This window comes from Papaver somniferum, chromosome 6, assembly GCF_003573695.1.
Source record: "Papaver somniferum cultivar HN1 chromosome 6, ASM357369v1, whole genome shotgun sequence".
Lineage (NCBI taxonomy): Eukaryota > Viridiplantae > Streptophyta > Magnoliopsida > Ranunculales > Papaveraceae > Papaver > Papaver somniferum.
In genome coordinates this window covers 173,760,316-173,779,637 of record NC_039363.1, presented here as the reverse complement: position 1 = coordinate 173,779,637, position 19,322 = coordinate 173,760,316, and the positions used below count along the sequence as shown (strand labels likewise).

At 37.4% G+C, this 19,322-nt stretch overlaps 2 protein-coding genes, 1 non-coding gene and 2 pseudogenes across 3 annotated transcripts; all 5 read right to left on the bottom strand.

Moving 5' to 3' along the window:
* Positions 1–7,399: 7,399 nt before the first annotated feature.
* Positions 7,400–8,399, bottom strand: LOC113291835. The gene is made up of 2 exons (XM_026541324.1): positions 7,985–8,399; positions 7,400–7,821 (listed from the first exon to the last, which is right to left on the bottom strand). Exons 1-2 carry the CDS (start codon positions 8,397–8,399, stop codon positions 7,400–7,402), a joined length of 837 nt encoding a protein of 278 aa, XP_026397109.1.
* A 1,796-nt stretch (positions 8,400–10,195) lies between these two features.
* LOC113291963 lies at positions 10,196–10,340 on the bottom strand (annotated as a pseudogene).
* A 492-nt stretch (positions 10,341–10,832) lies between these two features.
* LOC113291968 lies at positions 10,833–10,953 on the bottom strand. The gene has a single exon (XR_003331666.1). It is a non-coding gene; the product is annotated as a U5 spliceosomal RNA (small nuclear RNA).
* Positions 10,954–11,667: 714 nt separating this feature from the next.
* On the bottom strand, positions 11,668–11,786 carry LOC113291944 (annotated as a pseudogene).
* Positions 11,787–16,291: 4,505 nt separating this feature from the next.
* On the bottom strand, positions 16,292–16,756 carry LOC113291834 (RNA polymerase II subunit 5-mediating protein homolog). The gene is made up of 2 exons (XM_026541323.1): positions 16,566–16,756; positions 16,292–16,454 (listed from the first exon to the last, which is right to left on the bottom strand). Exons 1-2 carry the CDS (start codon positions 16,754–16,756, stop codon positions 16,292–16,294), a joined length of 354 nt encoding a protein of 117 aa, XP_026397108.1.
* Positions 16,757–19,322: the final 2,566 nt, after the last annotated feature.

Here is a 19,322-nt window from a genome sequence, read left to right as displayed (position 1 = left end):
GGAGAAATATATATTAGAATTGAACATCACGGTTCAAAGATTACTAGAGTTGGACCCGATTTCTCGTTCGGATGAACTGGAGACGAAATATATAAGAATTGAACATCACGGGTTCAGAGATTACTAGAGTTGGACCCGTTTCTCGTTCGGATGAATGGAGACGAAATATATTCGAATTGAACATCACGGGTTCAAAGATTACTAGAGTTGGACCCGATTTCTCTTCGGATGAACTGGAGACAAAATATAAAACAATTGAACATCACGGGTTAGAGATTACTAGAGTTAGACCCGAGTTTCTCGTTTGGATGAACTGGAGACAATATATATTAGAATTGAACATCACGGGTTCAGAGATTACTAGAGTTGGACCCGAGTTTCTCGTTCGGATGAACGGGAGACGATATATATAAGAATTGAACATCATGGTTCAGAGATTACTAGAGCTGGACCCGAGTTTCTCGTTCGGATGAAACTGGAGAGAAAATATATATAATTGAAACATGGGTTCAAAGATTACTAGAGTTGGACCCGAGTTTCTCGTTCGGATGAACTGGAGAAATATATATTAGAATTGAACATCACGGGTTCAAAGATTACTAGAGTTGGACCCGATTTCTCGTTTGGATGAACTGGGACGAAATATATAAGAATTGAACATCACGGGTTCACAGATTACTAGAGTTGGACCCGAGTTCTCGTTCGGATGAACTGAGGACGAAATATATATAGAATTGAACATCACGGTTAGATTACTAGAGTTGGCCGAGTTTCTCGTTCGGATGAACTGGAGACGAATATATAAAATTGAACATCACGGGTTAGAATTACTAGAGTTGGACCCGAGTTTCTCGTTCGGATGAACTGGAGAAGAAATATATAAAATTGAACATCATGGGTTCAAAGATTACTAGAGTTCGACCGAGTTTCTCGTTCGGATGAACTGGAGAAGAAATATATCATAATTGAACATCATGGGTTCAAAGATTACTAGAGTTCGACCCGAGTTTCTCGTTCGGATGAACTGGAGATAAAATATATATTAGAATTGAACATCACGGGTTCAAAGATTACTAGAGTTGGACCCGATTTCTCGTTCGGATGAACTGGAGACGAAATATATATAAGAATTGAACATCACTGGTTCAGAGATTACTAGAGTTGGACCCGAGTTTCTCGTTCGGATGAACTGAGGACGAAATATATATTAGAATTAAACATCACGGGTTCACAGATTACTAGAGTTGGCCCCGAGTTTCTCGTTCAGATGAACTGGAGACGAAATATATATAAGAATTGAACATCACGGGTTTAGAGATTAATAGAGTTGGACCAGAGTTTCTCGTTCGGATGAACTGGAGACGAGATATATAAGAATTGAACATCACTGGTTCAGAGATTACTAGAGTTGGAACCGAGTTTCTCGTTCGGATGAACTGGAGAAGAAATATATCATAATTGAACATCATGGGTTCAAAGATTACTAGAGTTCGACCCGAGTTTCTCGTTCGGATGAACTGGAGATAAAATATATATTAGAATTGAACATCACGGGTTCAAAGATTACTAGAGTTGGACCCGATTTCTCGTTCGGATGAACTGGAGACGAAATATATATAAGAATTGAACATCACTGGTTCAGAGATTACTAGAGTTGGACCCGAGTTTCTCGTTAGGATGAACTGGAGACGATATATATTAGAATTGAACATCACGGGTTCAAAGATTACTAGAGTTGGACCCGATTTCTCGTTCGGATGAACTGGAGACGAAATATATAAAACAATTGAACATCACGGGTTTAGAGATTACTAGAGTTAGACCCGAGTTTCTCGTTTGGATGAACTGGAGACAAAATATATATTAGAATTGAACATCACGGGTTCAGAGATTACTAGAGTTGGACCCGAGTTTCTCGTTCGGATGAACGGGAGACGATATATATAAGAATTGAATATCATTGGTTCAGAGATTACTAGAGCTGGACCCGAGTTTCTCGTTCGGATGAACTGGAGAAGAAATATATCATAATTGAACATCATGGGTTCAAAGATTACTAGAGTTGGACCCGAGTTTCTCGTTCGGATGAACTGGAGATAAAATATATATTAGAATTGAACATCACGGGTTCAAAGATTACTAGAGTTGGACCCGATTTCTCGTTTGGATGAACTGGAGACGAAATATATATAAGAATTGAACATCACTGGTTCAGAGATTACTAGAGTTGGACCCGAGTTTCTCGTTCGGATGAACTGAGGACGAAATATATATTAGAATTGAACATCACGGGTTCACAGATTACTAGAGTTGGCCCCGAGTTTATCGTTCGGATGAACTGGAGACGAAATATATATAAGAATTGAACGTCACGGGTTTAGAGATTACTAGAGTTGGACCCGAGTTTCTCGTTCAGATGAACTGGAGACGAGATATATAAAAATTGAACATCACTGGTTCAGATATTACTAGAGTTGGACTCGAGTTTCTCGTTCGGATGAACTGGAGAAGAAATATATCATAATTGAACATCATGGGTTCAAAGATTACTAGAGTTCGACCCGAGTTTCTCGTTCGGATGAACTGGAGATAAAATATATATTAGAATTGAACATCACGGGTTCAAAGATTACTAGAGTTGGACCCGATTTCTCGTTTGGATGAACTGGAGACGAAATATATATAAGAATTGAACATCACTGGTTCAGAGATTACTTGAGTTGGACCCGAGTTTCTCGTTCGGATGAACTGAGGACGAAATATATATTAGAATTGAACATCACGGGTTCACAGATTACTAGAGTTGGCCCCGAGTTTAGCGTTCGGATGAACTGGAGACGAAATATATATAAGAATTGAACGTCACGGGTTTAGAAATTACTAGAGTTGGACCCGAGTTTCTCGTTCAGATGAACTGGAGACGAGATATATAAAAATTGAACATCACTGGTTCAGAGATTACTAGAGTTGGACTCGAGTTTCTCGTTCGGATGAACTGGAGAAGAAATATATCATAATTGAACATCATGGGTTCAAAGATTACTAGAGTTCGACCCGAGTTTCTCGTTCGGATGAACTGGAGATAAAATATATATTAGAATTGAACATCACGGGTTCAAAGATTACTAGAGTTGGACCCGATTTCTCGTTCGGATGAACTGGAGACGAAATATATATAAGAATTGAACATCACTGGTTCAGAGATTACTAGAGTTGGACCCGAGTTTCTCGTTCGGATGAACTGAGGACGAAATATATATTAGAATTAAACATCACGGGTTCACAGATTACTAGAGTTGGCCCCGAGTTTCTCGTTCAGATGAACTGGAGACGAAATATATATAAGAATTGAACATCACGGGTTTAGAGATTAATAGAGTTGGACCCGAGTTTCTCGTTCGGATGAACTGGAGACGAGATATATAAGAATTGAACATCACTGGTTCAGAGATTACTAGAGTTGGAACCGAGTTTCTCGTTCGGATGAACTGGAGAAGAAATATATCATAATTGAACATTACGGGTTCAAAGATTACTAGAGTTGGACCCGAGTTTCTCGTTCGGATGAACTGGAGACGAAATATATATCAGAATTGAACATCACGGGTTCAAATATTACTAGAGTTGGGCCCGAGTTTCTCGTTCGGATGAACTGGATACGAAATATATATTAGAAATGAACATCACGGGTTCATAGATAACTAGAGTTGGACCCGAGTTTGTCGTTCGGATGAACTGGAGACGAAATATGTATAAAAATTGAACATCACGGGTTTAGAGATTACTAGAGTTGGACCCGAGTTTCTCGTTCGGATAAACTGACTACGATATATATCAAAATTGAACATGACCATACTACCCTTATCGAAATAAGTGCAATAAAAATTCCGGAGACTGTGAAAATGACCAGACTAACCTTATCGTAAATAAGTTTCGATTTCCGTTTTTTTTCATCGTTTATTTTTTAGGGTTTCATCTGTGAATCGATTTTAGGTTTTTTTCACTATCTGTTTTTTAGGGTTTCATCTGTGAATCGATTTTAGTTTTTTTTTTTTATAATACGATTTGTTAATTTGTGAAATCACTTGTATTATGGTAATTTCAAATTTATGGGTGTTTGGTCTACACCTCCCAAGTGAGCATTTCTTTCCTATGCGGTCCTCTGTCAGAAAATTACTAGTCAAGGAGAAGAGCTAGATGTTATGTCTGACAGACAGAGGATGGCATAGGAAAGAAACCACTTGGAAGCTGTAGTATGGAGCACATGGGGCAAGGTATCATCTTCACAACTACATCAATTTGTTGAAACACTTAACTGAATCTGTGTGGATGTTTCCTACACTTCCTGGTATGATTCTACAACCTCCATTGTTAATTCCAATATTGATTCCTGAAAGGATCAAAAGTTATTTACATCCAATATTGATTCTTGAAATGATCAAAAGTTATTTACATATCGAAGTACTGATTGCATAGGTATTTGTCTTGTTTTGGAGAATCACAGTCAGGAAACCACAGAAGTACCTTTCCATGGACTTGTATAAGACAATTTGAGAGATAATATAAAATGAGTGGTTTTAAAAATTAGGAGCCTTGGTCTCTCTACCATTCCAGAAAAGTATGAAACTTCAAATGGTTATACTTGTACTATTAAGTTTGAATTGTGAATTTTGACCTTCAGTTTATACTTGCACGCTGGTGAGAAGTAAACTGCAGTGGGGTTGGAATCAACTTGTGTACCTGCTAGATTACCTGTTAAACTTCACTTGTATACTTGCTAGATTTACTCTTTCTTATTATTGGATTACCCTGGTGGGAGAGCTTATGGAATTTGATTTGTTGCAGGACCAATTGCATTGATTGCCTGGCAGAATCTACATGAAAGATAAAGATAGTGCCAAGTTATGAAGCTTCATCTTACCTAGTTGCAGTTAACTAGTTAAGTATTGTTGCCTTTCCTAACTTCATATTCTATACTGCCAGAATCTATATGAATGACTAGGAGTGAAGCTGTTAAAACTTTGACCTGCAAATTAACGTTGCAATGAATGACCAGTGAGTGAACTCCCTTCTAGCCTTATTTAAAGTATTTTTCTACCATTGGAAGATAATTTAATAAAAGCAGAAGAAGAGCTCCCTTATAAAAGAACTTAGCTTAGAGGGTTATGTTGTAAGTCAGCGACGGAGCCAAGGCTCGTTCTAGGTGGGGTCTAAAAAATTTTCTTTCTCACTTGTACTCATTTAACCTTAGAAAACAACATAATTATCAATCTAACCATTCATTTTTTTCCCCATAAGAGACTGAATTTTCAAGAAAACCATATAATTTTACACTAGGAACCAGAAACCAGTGGGGTCTTGAGACCCCATTTGTCTCTATATGCCTCTGTCGCTGTTGTAAATGATTGTCTTCAGAAACAACTGTCTAAGATGATCACAACCCAGTATAAGGTATTACTTGCTTAAACATGGCGAGGTTAAGCGTAAAGCATGTTAAAGAAAGTACTAGCATGTTTTTCTTTCTATACATATGCATCTTGATGTTTCTAGATGTAGAACATGTGCTCTTCAGAGGACAAAGAAAGTTGTATGCATCAGCATAAGTTGTAAATGACAACCCTGATTATGTTAAGAATGCTAAGTTGCTAATAGAGTTCATCTTACGCATGATTAGAGGTTGATATTCTTACAATGGCATCTTTGCTTTGTCTGCTTATAAATTTCATAAATTTGACCTTCAGTTTATACTTGTTGTACATCATGCCTGTCTTTGCTTACCTGAAGTTTACATGTTACTTTGCTTATAATATGGTGTTGTAAATGGTTGCAGTTGCAGTTGAAGCTGAATGAAAGTCGTGGTCCTTGAAGACGTCAATGTAAATGGTTAATCTGTTTTGCACCATCATGCTGCAAGCCTGCAATTTTCTCTCTAGGGTCCTTTGTTTTCTTTTAGTATAGTTTCTTACTCATATGTAAGAAATAATTTCACTTTTGCTTTTGAATTTGCTCATTATATTCAAACTTAACATTATACCATTCTTGTTAAAGAAACCCACCGAAAAAATTCAACTTCACATGGGAGCCTGGGTTTTGTTCATTTCTTGTTATTGTGTATTTGTGTTCAAGAAAGTGGTTTTTGATTTCCAATGTTAGCATTTTTGATTTCCAATCAGACACTGCTTACCCACAGTTTATAATTTTCATACCGTTCAGTTAGCATTTAACCAATCAGGTTTTTTATTTCCAATGCCAACTTCAAATAACGTGTGATTGTCAGTTGTGAATCTGAGGCTGGCTATATATCTGGATGGGCCTGAAAGTGATATCAAGGATATGGGTGCCTGCACTTTAAATGGATATTGTAGTGATCTCTATTTCTAGATGGTTCATGGTTGTTGATTTTCAAATGTTTGTTTCTGATGAATTAGATTATTGAGTTAGGATCAATAGATAATTGTATCTGGTACAATTTTTTTTTTGTGGATATTTCCTGCACAGGTTTTAGGGACCATAATAAGTTGTAGATATTTCCTGCACAACATATTATTCTTGTTACGGATAATAGCTGCACACTAGAAGAACACCGTGGATATTGTAGTGATCTCTATTTTTAGATGGTTCATGGTTGTTGATTTTCAAATGTTTGTTTATGATGAATTAGATTATTGAGTTAGGATCAATAGATAATTGTTTCGAAGAAAGATTTGGTAAGATTTTTTTTGTGGATATTTCCTGCACAGGTTTTAGGGACCATAATAAGTTGTAGATATTTCCTGCACAACATATTATTCTTGTTGCAGATAATAGTTGCACACTGGAAGAACACCGTGGATATTGTAGTGATCTCTATTTATAGATGGTTCATGGTTGTTGATTTTCAAATGTTTTTTTCTGATGAATTAGATTATTGAGTTAGGATCAATAGATAATTGTTTCGAAGAGATATTTGGTAAGATTTTTTTTGTGAATATTTCCTGCACAGGTTTTAGGGACCATAATAAGTTGTAGATATTTCCTGCACAACATATTATTCTTGTTGCGGATAATAGTTGTACACTAGAAGAACATCGAGGATAATAGCTGCACACAAATGGAACCTATTATTATGTCAGTTTACAAATGACTTATCTTGTTGATAAGCCTTGGACAAGCAAGACGACATTTAGTTTGCTTGTTCTTCTAATATAACGATATAGATAAATTTTCCAGGATGCTGAATTTTAAAACATAGTTAACACTGATAAAGTTCATTGCCTTATAAGGCTTAACAGCTTACATAACCAGAAGAGTTTTACTTTGCAAGGGTACTTGAAGGTTAACGCGCATGACAATGTTTTGTTTCAAAATAAAAACGTACATTCTAAACAAGAGAGTCGGAAATCATATAGAAAGTTCTGATCTATGCTTTGGCTGGGGCTGGGGCTGGCGCTGTTGCAGTTGGCTGATTGACCACCGCGCCAACATTGGGTACCTGCAATCCAACTTCTCCAGCTAACACTACGGATGCAAGCCTGCAATCCAACCCTCCCATCAGCTCTGTTCGAATGAAATCCACTAAATGGGTTATAGGGAGATCTCTAGCCTTCAAAAGTAGGTTATTCCAACTCTCACAGATGTTTGTTGTCATGAGAGTATAACGGGCTCTCTTGGATTTCACCCTAGCCCAATGCCTTGGATGAAGTTCCTGCACATAAGAAAAAACTGCCTTATCCTTTTTGACTTGTAGCATAGCCCTCCGATAACCATCTACAGTGTACGCTTGCGCAGCTCTCATAAATGCCTTAGCAGCGGCGAAGTTGTGGTACCTCCTGATGATATTCCCTGCATTGTGAAAAAATGACAACTGAATATGCCCCCAATATTATATGTAATCTACATCGGCAAAGATAACTAGGAGTTGTCCCGCGCTACATAGCTCAAGGGTTAAACTTTAAAGGAGATGAGTTTCTAACAAATGTAACACGACTATGTTGTTGTTAGATACCTTTAATATGGTATGCGCAGTACACATGGCATGCTTCAGGAAACACTTCCGAAATCGTTGATTCGAAGCCTGCCGATCTGTCTGAACACACAACTAGATCCTTTCTCACGTAATACTCGTGACTAAGCGCATTGAATAACTTTTGCATGAACCATAAACAGGAATCACCGTTCTCATAATCAACGATGGAAAACGCAATAAGGTACATTTTTCCATTGGCATCATACCCAATTGCCGAAAGTAGAGTTCCTATGCGTTCCCCACTTAGATGCATACCATACACAGCAAATGCGGGTCTACACCAAGACTTGAATCCTTGTAATGATACGCCCAACGCAAAAAAATAATACAAAAAACCACCATTTGTATCGGGTTCAATTTTTGTTTGTGTTCCTGGGTTGTGTTCTACAAGCATGTTACTGTGACTGACCAGGTGCTGGTATGACTGTTCATGAGACCCTATAACCGCTTCAATTCACCGTTTACAACCAGTGAGACCCTGCTTGTCAGTGATGGTGATACCTAGTCCTCTCTTCATGTCTTCACACAGTTATTTCTTATCACCCTAGAATGAACAAACAAGAGTCACCATGTCAGTTTGTTGCCAAGACCAGAGAGTTCTGTATACAAAAAGAAATAGATAACTGTGATGTCTCCTAGAGTATTCTAGGGCTGTGGTGCTAGTCAAAGACGGTTGTAATGAATGACTGACAAAGGAAAACTCTAGACAAAACTAGAGAGTCCATTGTAGCCTATAAATAGGCATTTCTATCATCAGTTGTAACCTGAGCAAGAAAATTAATAACAGTGATTTTATAGTTTAAGAGAGTCTTGCTTCACCAACACTACTAGAGAGACAGGAGCTCTGTATGAGCAACATTAAACCCGCTCATACATCTCCAGAAATTGTTCTATCAAAAATGAGTGTTCATGGAACACCAAAAATTCAACATAGTAACATCAAAATATTAAAAATTCAACATAGTTACACAGTATGAGAAGTACCCTACTATGTACAAACATGCTAGTTTGTTATTGATATGTACAACCATATCAGATGTTTGCTTTAATTCCTCTTTAAAATCCGAACAACCAAAATCAAACAGTGGCATAATTTCGTAACCAAAATTCGAATCTAACACTAAGAAATTGCCTATTAAACCCATGAAATCAAAATCAAAATTTATATCCAGTTTAACATTATCATCAAAGATGAAATTGAACTCAAAAAAAAACATCAAAGATGCATAAACATATAAAACATCAAAACCCTAGCCTAATTTTCAATCTATATCCAGAAGTGGAAGTCAAAATGGGGAAAAAGATTAGAAATCCAATTTCTAGGGTTTACATCAAGATTTTAGGAAGACGGATTTTTCATACCTGAGATTACAGATCAGTGGAACTGACAAGAGGACAATATGAACATGACCAGAAAAGGAAATAACAAGAACCAGGAACAGGAAGAAGAAGAAGAAGAAGAAGAAGATGGGTGTGGTGTGTGTTCCTTGGAAAAAGAAAAATGGAAGAAATAGAAGTGAAGAGTAAGACGAGAAATAAAAGATTTGAGTAACAACATCTAGACATCGAGGCCGATTAATGATAACTATTTCACTAATGATTGTATAATTTTTTGATAATCACGTTTAGCAAACGTATAATGAGATCCAAATATTTAGTGTCGGGACTCCACAAAAGTTGATGTCGAGACTCTGATAGTATCCCTTATGCCTATCCTCTCGACATTTATACGGTGTCTGGATGTGCTATCCCAACACCCACGTAAGCCACAGTTAAATAATAACTGGTAACTGTAAAAAGAAAAAATTAATAAAAAAATCGGATGTTGGATAGGGCCAGGAAAAAACAGGTCATAAAATAAAAAGGTAAAGACAGAAACGTCCAAATACCAAAATACATTTAGTTTTGGTCACGTTTGCCAACACCACCTAGTTTTCACCCTATTATTGAAATCACACACAGTTTCAGCCAAACACCCGTTAATGACTTACACTGTGTGATGGGAAGTACTATGTAAACATAGAGAACTAGTCTCTGCATTAACTGCATTTTCAGAAATTATATTTAGTTCTTCGGACTAACACTTAGCTTGTTGTTTGCTTTCGACTAAAACTCCTGCTCCTTTCAAAGGTTGAGTTCAAGTTACCAAATTGTATTTTGTCCTCCAGAAATGTAAATTTAGTATTGTAGGGTTTTACCTTGATTAGAGGGAGCCCTACCTGAAATTCTCGAGGGCCCTAAGGCCGAGGAGGGGGTTTAGAAATAGTTTTCAACCAGCAGTTGACGTGCCTCGGTTATTACCTCATAGCTGGGTCATTGCCTCAGTCGCAAAGATAACTTCATTCACACCCTGAATCTAGTCTGGATCATTATTATGAATTCATATAACGGGTATCCAACTGCAAAATTCAACCCAAAGTACCTGCTCCAAAAATGGTGGTTTCTTTTAGAACGGGAGCGAATATTCTTACTCCTTTGATGCACAAAAGAAGTTGAGTAGTAAGCATGATGCTAAAAATCGATATAGGTTCCAACTCACAGGTGACCTACATGAGAATGGAAGTTGAAAATAGCATGCACCTTAGTGCTTTTTTCCTGCCAGTTATCACGAAATCTGGTGTTATCATTTTGGCAGCATGGTACCCAGTTATCACGAAATCAAGACTATCCTACTGAACTTAAATTTGCAAAGTTACTCTGACATCACTTAACCAGACCCTACAGCCAAAATCAACCTAGCTTGAGAAGTCCAGCACGTCCCAAGGAAGGGTACTCGGTAGGGCAACTACCCTGGGGAAGGAAAAAGCTTGGATTTGAGAATTGTTGGGTTCCTCTTAGAAAAGAGAAACCCTCCAAAAATAGGCGTATGCCGCTTAAAAGCGGCAAGCACACGGTATTCTTTAGTAAAAGGCGAAAGAATAGTTCGCTTTGTGCTTACCGCACGGCTGCGTGAATCATTTGATAGAGCCAAGTGCTGGTTATGTACAAAGCATTTTGAGTAATGTTTCGCCTCCTAAACTATGTGGGACTAATTCCTTTTCACTTCATGTCTTATCACCAGTTGTTTCAAGGCCTGCGCAACTAAATGAGGAACAATGGGCTTCACAGCTTATAAAATTTGCTCATTTGATGGAAAGGAAAGGAGGATTTACCTTCCAACTGTTTAATCATATAATGAATTGATATGACAAGAGAAACAACTAAAATAAAAATGTAGACTACTGAGCGTAGACCTGTCATCTTTTTTCATTTGAAGTTCTAGCATTCAGTTGATTTTCTTTTTCCTGGTTGTTCGATTCAATTTGTTTATGCACAAATTTCGAAAGGGGTAGAATGAGAATGAAAATTTTCATAGATACAGATTCAGCCCAAATTGTAATTGAGATGATAACTAGTCATGTTATTGAAGCAAAAGGCTCAAAATATTTTAGACTTCTTGCTTCTCCAGCAGCTTCCATTTGTTACTTCAACTGCTTCGTCAGCGAAGAAATGGGCAGACGAGTTATATGGGGCTCGCTACAGAATTAAAGCCTGGATTATCATAATGCCTGGATTATCATAGTCTACAGCGAGTTATATGGGGTTTGAACTGCAGACTAGAAGGCTCGAATTATCACACAGCACAAACACAATCACAATGTTAATGTTTTTCTTAGTTTTGGTGGGGGTGTGCCAGGCCTTTGCAATAGTGCAACGCAATGTTAATGGCTCACATATCAGATATTAAACTGATAAGAACAGATACTACACTTGATCTTAGCCAAAAGGCCGAGAAAGGTATGCTTCTCCGAGTCTTGAAGTTCAGCTTTTATAGGTTACAGAATTTACACTACCTTACAACTTGACCGATGTGGGACAAACACCAGAATCTACAAATATTCAGTGACCAACTAGTGTAACATAAAGAAATGTTCTGGGTTGTCCAAGAGAAGAGCTACAGCTGCTCAGAGAACTAACCAGTTATACTTGAACAAGAGAAAAACTACAACTTCTCTTTGCAGCTATATGATGATTTTAAAATCCAGTTCGGCGCAGCCACACCAAGGAAAGTGGATGGAGATTTTCTTTAAACAGGGAATCAAGGTACTAGTTTCAATAGCCTATCATAGTTTGTAATGCCTGGTAAAACAAACTAGGCATTACACTACCAAAACAAAAGTGTATTTGCAAAGTTCGGCCAACCAAATTGAAAGAGCACGCAGAAAAAAGTTTGTTTCATTCAAGTTCATTGAGATCTATCATCAGTTTTTGTTAATGCTGTACGATTGACACGTATAATATCTTTGCATGTCAGCTGAAAAGAGCTAAAAGTAAGCATACCATCTACATGTACTGGATGTGGTTGTATCTGCCCAGTCAATTGGATCTGATGGCTTATGGAGTGGTATATACTGGTATATGTAGAACATAAGGGACATAGCAGTTTGTTCGGGCATTCTTCATGTTCATTTGCAAGTGGATTGATCTCCCATAACAGTGGTAGCACCTGTGAATAGAAACGAAACCGATTAAAATGACACAATCTAGTATACACTAAGCAGAGGAAAAGCAAAGACACAACAATCCATAGGGAAAAATCAGATGCTAGTCTGGTCTTCAAAGTCCTTTAAAGGAAAACACATGTATGCTTTTTATGTAGCCTGCACCAAATGATTGGGTAAGTAAGGAGCTGCTTTGCATTTGTCAGATATTCGAAGAAAAATAAAAAATAAAAACCTAGTGATGTAACTATCCAGTTCATAGCATTTATACACACATTTCATAGTGTATAATTGTATATAATCCTTCTCGAGTCCTTTTTCCTTTATAATATCAAGCTGTGAGTAAAAAGAACAAAGAAGATATTGTACGTTTTCGATGGGAACAACCAATCTACACCAGAAGTCAAGAATCTTATAGGCAGATGCAAAGATCCTAAAATCATCAGAATTTAATAGCCGAGTGGTACACCACAAAATGACTCACTCAACTTACCATAATAATCAGATTGGCTCGTCGAAGGGTACTCTAAAAGACTCAAATGCTGGTCTTCATTGCACAAAACCAAGCTGAAAAGTATCTCTTGAATTGTGTAAACATAATGATCAGATTGAAAAGTACGTAACGGCAAGCTGACCAGACATACAAACCCTAGTGGGGATTTACAAGTACAACCTTTAGAATGCAATTTGCCTTAGGAATCAACCTTGTTCCACTGCAAAGGCTTTATAGAATATGTTTGAAGAACTCCTCCATGGCAATAGTCCAAGGACTAGAACGTCCTCAGCATAGAGGCATGAGACTAAAAGTTGTTCCTAAGAAAACAAACAAAACAAAACTATAGCTACGGCGTTTAAGACTGACAACAAACACGGCATTACTTGAAAAAAGAATTATCATGTATAACTCTTACTAGCTTAAATGAATCTCGATCAGTTTGTCAACTTCTTTGCTATTATGCATGTCTTATCCGTCCTATTAGGACTAGGCAATAAGTGAAAACCCCGAGGATAATTACCTAATGTTAAAGATAATGACAGAATTGATGTCTGGCGGAAAGCAAATAAAGCCAAACAGGGACTGATATGTGAAGAATTGCAACACGGATTGGAAACCTTTTAAACACATAAACTGTTCTGTATTTGCCAATGACACTCGAAAGCATGGTTGAGTGACAAGCTTGCCATAACTTAGCTGTGGTGCAGCTTAACAATGTTGGAAAGCAGCACAATGCACATACAAATATCTCTCTCTCCACGTTTAGCGAAGGAACTAGATTTCTGTGATCAAGTGATGCCAAAGTTTGATAACATAACTATATCATGATAGGACCAGTGGTTTGTACCTATGTATCAGCAAACTCCCTTATTATAAACTCTTCATACCTGTATTTAAATTTCTTTAGCTTAATAGAGCAAGAAGCTATTAACTTACTACGATATAATCAATAACGTATTGTGTGTATCGAGGCATAAACTTCTGCTTGGTTCCACGAGAAGCAGATTTTACTGATGACTACTTCAAACATCCATTTTATAGAAAAAATTACAAATATATAAAAATCTAAGAGTAAAACGTAAGTCATACCTAGACTCGAGTAATTCTTTATGTGCACCCCAGCTTATTGGTGATGGTGATGGTGATGGCGTTAATACTGTAGAGGTTTCTTTGGGAGTTGGATTATTGGTGTTGTTGTATCGGTGATGTTGTTGGTGTTGTCGTGGGGTTGCTGGTGATGCTGCTGGGGATTGTGCTGCTGTTGTTGGTTAGTGATGGCATTACCAGCCTAGCATCTGTAAAAGAGATGAAGTTGTTTGACCACTATAGGACTCAACCCAGTGTATATCTCTCGCCATCCTTCTGTCAAAAGAAAACTGAAGGGAGCAGTAAGAAATTAGATGGAGACGAACGCAGTGTATAACGTTTATTACAGCTCCCATCCGATTTCTTTTGACAAAAGACATTTCTACTTCAACAAACATACTCAGTACATCTTTCTTCAAGTTTGTTTCCTTAAATCTTTTCCTGGAACATTTGTCCACTTGTTGCCTAAGTCCTCAGAGCAAATTCCAGCCCTTCTCCTATCCAAAGCAATGGAACCCATCATTTCTTTCCTCCCACATCCATTCCCATCAGAAATGTTTGTTAATGTCCGCTACAACTACCTGAGGCTGAGGATTCTCCCAATTTCCCCCAATTAGACTCATGAGAACCAATCACCATCTCTTGAGAAGTAGTTCCTTGGAAGAAAAAAAAGGATCCCAATTGCTCAAAATTTTGAGATGGAAGTCTCAAAACAATCTTGCTCGGTTTCTCTTCTTTATTTCCTTGTACACAGATTCTACTACAATTACTTTCTGAATTCATCGTAACTGCATCATTTTTTTTTCAAATTGAAACATGGAGGGTACAGATAGAACTTGACTTACCTCTTCTTTTGCTGAATCTTTAGAAGAAATCTCTTCTTTGTTTTCTGTCTTTTCTTCAGCAATTCAGTACTACCATGTTTGATTCTTCTTTACACCATTTCCACCTGAGAAATGGGTTCTTTCCATAATTGAAGTGAATTAGGGTTAGAAATTACTTGCTTGAACCACAGAGATGGAGAGAGAGAAGGGCTTATTAGCTACATCAGTCTGAGTCTTCACAGGACCATCACAGACTCGGAGAGGAAAGCGGAGAGTAAACAGTGGCTCCTTTTACCAGGAGACTTGTTATCCGGACGGACCAATCTGTACACTAGTTAAAGTCCCTTGGAGGTGGATGTCCTTATTTATTTCTTAGATAAAAATGACACCTACAAAAAATATAGTACACTAGCATGATTATCAAAACATACAGAAAGAGAGCAAATCCGGGATATTATTATTGTGACGTATGTAAAAAGTCTCCGGATGTAAAAAATCACATATCTTTACCTAACAATCATTGGAATCCTAAATTTTTTCACTACTATCATTACCTGCTTGCATATCTACACTAATCATTCAACTGACATTGGATTCAAACAAACCAGAAAGATAGAAAACAGATTGAATATACAGCAAACCAACACTATGTACAATTCAAATACTAAGAAGAGTTCAAATTTTTACAAGAACATTACCAGATTAATTACATCCCGAGGAAATAGAAATAAACAAGACATTAAACCTAAAACTTCCGAAAATTCTTCTATTTCATTACAACCCCCTTGTACAACCATTGGAATCCTAATTTTTTTTACTACTATCATTACCTGCTTGCATATCTACACTAATCATTCAACTGATATTGGATTCAAACAAACCAGAAAGATAGAAAACAAATTGAATATACAGCAAACCAACACTATGTACAATTCAAGTACTAAGAAGCGTTCAAATTTTTACAAAAACATTACCAGATTAATTACATCCCGAGGAAATAGAAATAAACAAGACATTAAACCTAAAACTTCCGAAAATCCTTTTATTTCATTACAACCCCCTTGTACAACCAAAAACCAAGGATGTAACTTTGCAATCATATCTGCAAAACAAAGTCATACCATTCTTACTACTGCTTCTCTGTAAACTGCTTCCCTTTCCAAGAACCTGTTGCTTTCCCAAAATCATACTATGATTCACAAAATAAGTACTCCCAACATAAAAAGAACAAAACACCATAAAAGATCTTACTACCAGATGTTAGATGTTGAAACCCCTTTCTCCAGGAACTTCTTCAGCGACTTCAAATGCCATCAATTTCCTCATAAATTTTCACGAAGATGTTCAAGAGTTTCTCAGCACTCTAGTTCTAAGGAAATTGATAGTATTTCAGGGATGATTAATCAGAATAATCGTCAGAATCATCCTCATTGTCGCTGGTATAGTTCAACTCATCAAAGATGTAGTAAGGAACCTTACCGTCATCGCTATCTGAAGTTGCATAAGGCCCCTGGAGATCTTCATCCTCATCTTCTTCATCCTCATTATTATCTTCACCATCACTGCAAGGCACCGTCGGACCAAAGAACACAAGATTTCCATCAATATCCATCCCTCGAATTTCCTCTCTATTAGAGTCGACATTTAGCGGTTATGACATGGTCCGAGCTAACTTTACGGGAGTATGTGTCTTCTCTGCAAGATAACGTTCATACATTGCATCTTCATATTCTTTCCTTTTCTTCTTCTCCTTCTCTAACTTTCTCGCCATCTTCCTTCTCTTCAGTGAATCATCACTTCTTTCCTCCATCTCTTCTTCATAATAATCTTTCTTCTCCTCATTTTCACTACCACTCTCAATCATACTTCACGTCTTCCCCCATGATGGCTTCCATGCTCCCCTTCTCTGAAGTCTCCTTCGGCGTCGACGTGCATCAACAGCTTTTACCTTCCTCAACCATAGTTGGAACTCTTCATCATTCTCGATTCTCAACCTTTCATACTCCTCTTTTTTTCTTGTTCTTTCTTCTTGGTCTTATCCATATTCAAATATGCTATCAAACTCTCCATCTCTGCACTTGTCAAAGCTTCAATTGCAGTCTTTGCATGTCGCATGGCATCGGAATCAGGCGGTATGCCTGGATTTCCTCCTCCGTCGGAACTGGATGCAACATCAGTCATTTTTTCTTAATCAATTTCTCTTTATCTTCTTTTTTTATTGATTCTTTTGGTATAATTCTGGGATTATCTCCCTACCTCTCTTAAATAATGGTGCTAGATTCGCCATAAATGGCCCTTGATGGCATTTGGTCAAGCATCTTGTCACTTGGTTATTCACGCCACTTCAATGTCATGCGCAACCCTTCAGATTTCATCATTATCCTACTAAACCCTATTTTCAAAGTCTAATTTTTGACGTTTCATTTTCTTTCAATTCTGCTGGAACTACCTTTAAGAGAAAAGTAATTAAGCTATCTAATTTTGAAGAGTATATTTGGATTTTAATTAAAACTATTGGTTTTATGCAGATTCAGAGCAAGAAGCACCTGTTGGGAGGCACTACTTTTAATTGGGGTATCATTAACAGTTGGATTATCGCTTATGTCTTTCAGGAAATCAAACTGTTTCACCCTAAGAAAAAATCCCCTTCTACCACCACCAGTAAACCCAAAAATCACCACAATAATTTTTATCTTTACCACCCAGTTTTTATTACCCTACACAGCTATGTTTATGGCATTTAGAAGGATGTGTATAACTACTCAGGGTTACTATCTATGTAATGACAAAGCTCTTATATACTCACCAACCTTCATGCTTATGTATGTTCAAGACGTACAAAGAATAAAGTTAAGTTACTTGGTTGTGTATACCCTATGCATGGCTCTTGGTTACAAATATCACGTGATTACTAAGCCAAGGTCTCTATCCGCTACTCCTAGAAAAGGTACCAGGTTATCTGATAGCCCTGCGATGAGCTCTTTGTTTAAATACAAAAGGTTAGAATCTTTCACAAAACCATGCCATTCCAAAACTCTTCCCCTTGCTGGCCATTTTCAACTCCTTCAGAATTCTCATTTTAAGGATCAATCTGATTTTGATGTCACAATCAAGCTGCAACTACACATTTGTATGATAGGACTCCATCATAATTCTTGCGCTGCTAAGAATCTTTTCTCTTCATAGCTTTATTTTAATATCCATCCAGTCTCTCATCTCTGATAAAATCTTACTTCTCTTCATCACTATTATAATCTATATGGAATCCTCTCCATCTCAGTCCTCTTATACCTCAGAAAACCTTGAAATCCAAAATCTCACCAAACAAATGGCAGACAAGCTGAAACTACCATCTACCTTAACTGAACCAGTCTTTATTGACAAAACTGTCATTTTGGCTGAATATGATAATAGTTGGAAATGGTGCATGGTTGGCTACATCTGCAGTGAAACTCTCATTCATACCTCTTCAATCCGTTATTACATCTGTAACCAATGGACATTAGCTCAATCACCTTCTGTTACTACTTTCAATGGTTTGAAAAACAAAGTTCTTATCAGATTCTTAGCTGAGAGTGATTTCAATAGGGTTAATTCTCAGAGACCTTGGTATGCTTGTGGTCATATAATGGTTCTAAAAGTTGTTCCCCCAAATGGCTATCGTTTACTGAGGAACTTTTTTGGCTCATTCTATGCAACATCCATAAGGAGTGTACTGAATTTGAAGATCTCCAAAAGCTCACTCTCAAGCTGGGAGAATTAGTAGAATCCCAAAAACCTTATGGAAACCACCGGCATCCCTCTCTTTACATCAGGAAGATATCAACCTTTTCTAATTGAATGCAGATACTATAAAGTTCCCAATTACTTTTGCACTTTTTGTCGTGTGTTAGATCACAAAGATGTTAATTGCCAAGCTTGGAAATAAAAACAGAAGTTAATATAAGAAGCAGCTGCCTCAAGCTCAAAATATGTTCTCCCTGCTGTCTCGAAGTTAATGATGCCAAGAGATCAAGATGCTCAACTTTCGCTACCAAATTCCAATCTGGTGATTCAAGATACCATCATGTCTCCAGCTGAAGTAGTACATGAAACTCAAGTTGATGATGGTATTGATCATGATGGTACCAAAGGTAAAGCTAAGGTCTTAGCTCAAAGTTCTGAGAATGTAACTCAAAAAGGAGTAGCTAATAATTTCCAGATGGGCCCATTTGTTAATCGATCCACTGCTTTGAAGATTTTTTTATGTTGGGCCTGTCCAGCAGAGCTCTTCTCTTTTAAATAACGGGCTTCTAGTCATCTTTAAACAAGTTACTACCTAGAATGTCACAGTTGAGAATTCAAGCATCCCCTCTGAATCACTAAATCGGGGTCCGATTCGAACCACCAACTCGTCCAGAAGATTCAAAACGGCAGCTGCTCCGAAAAAC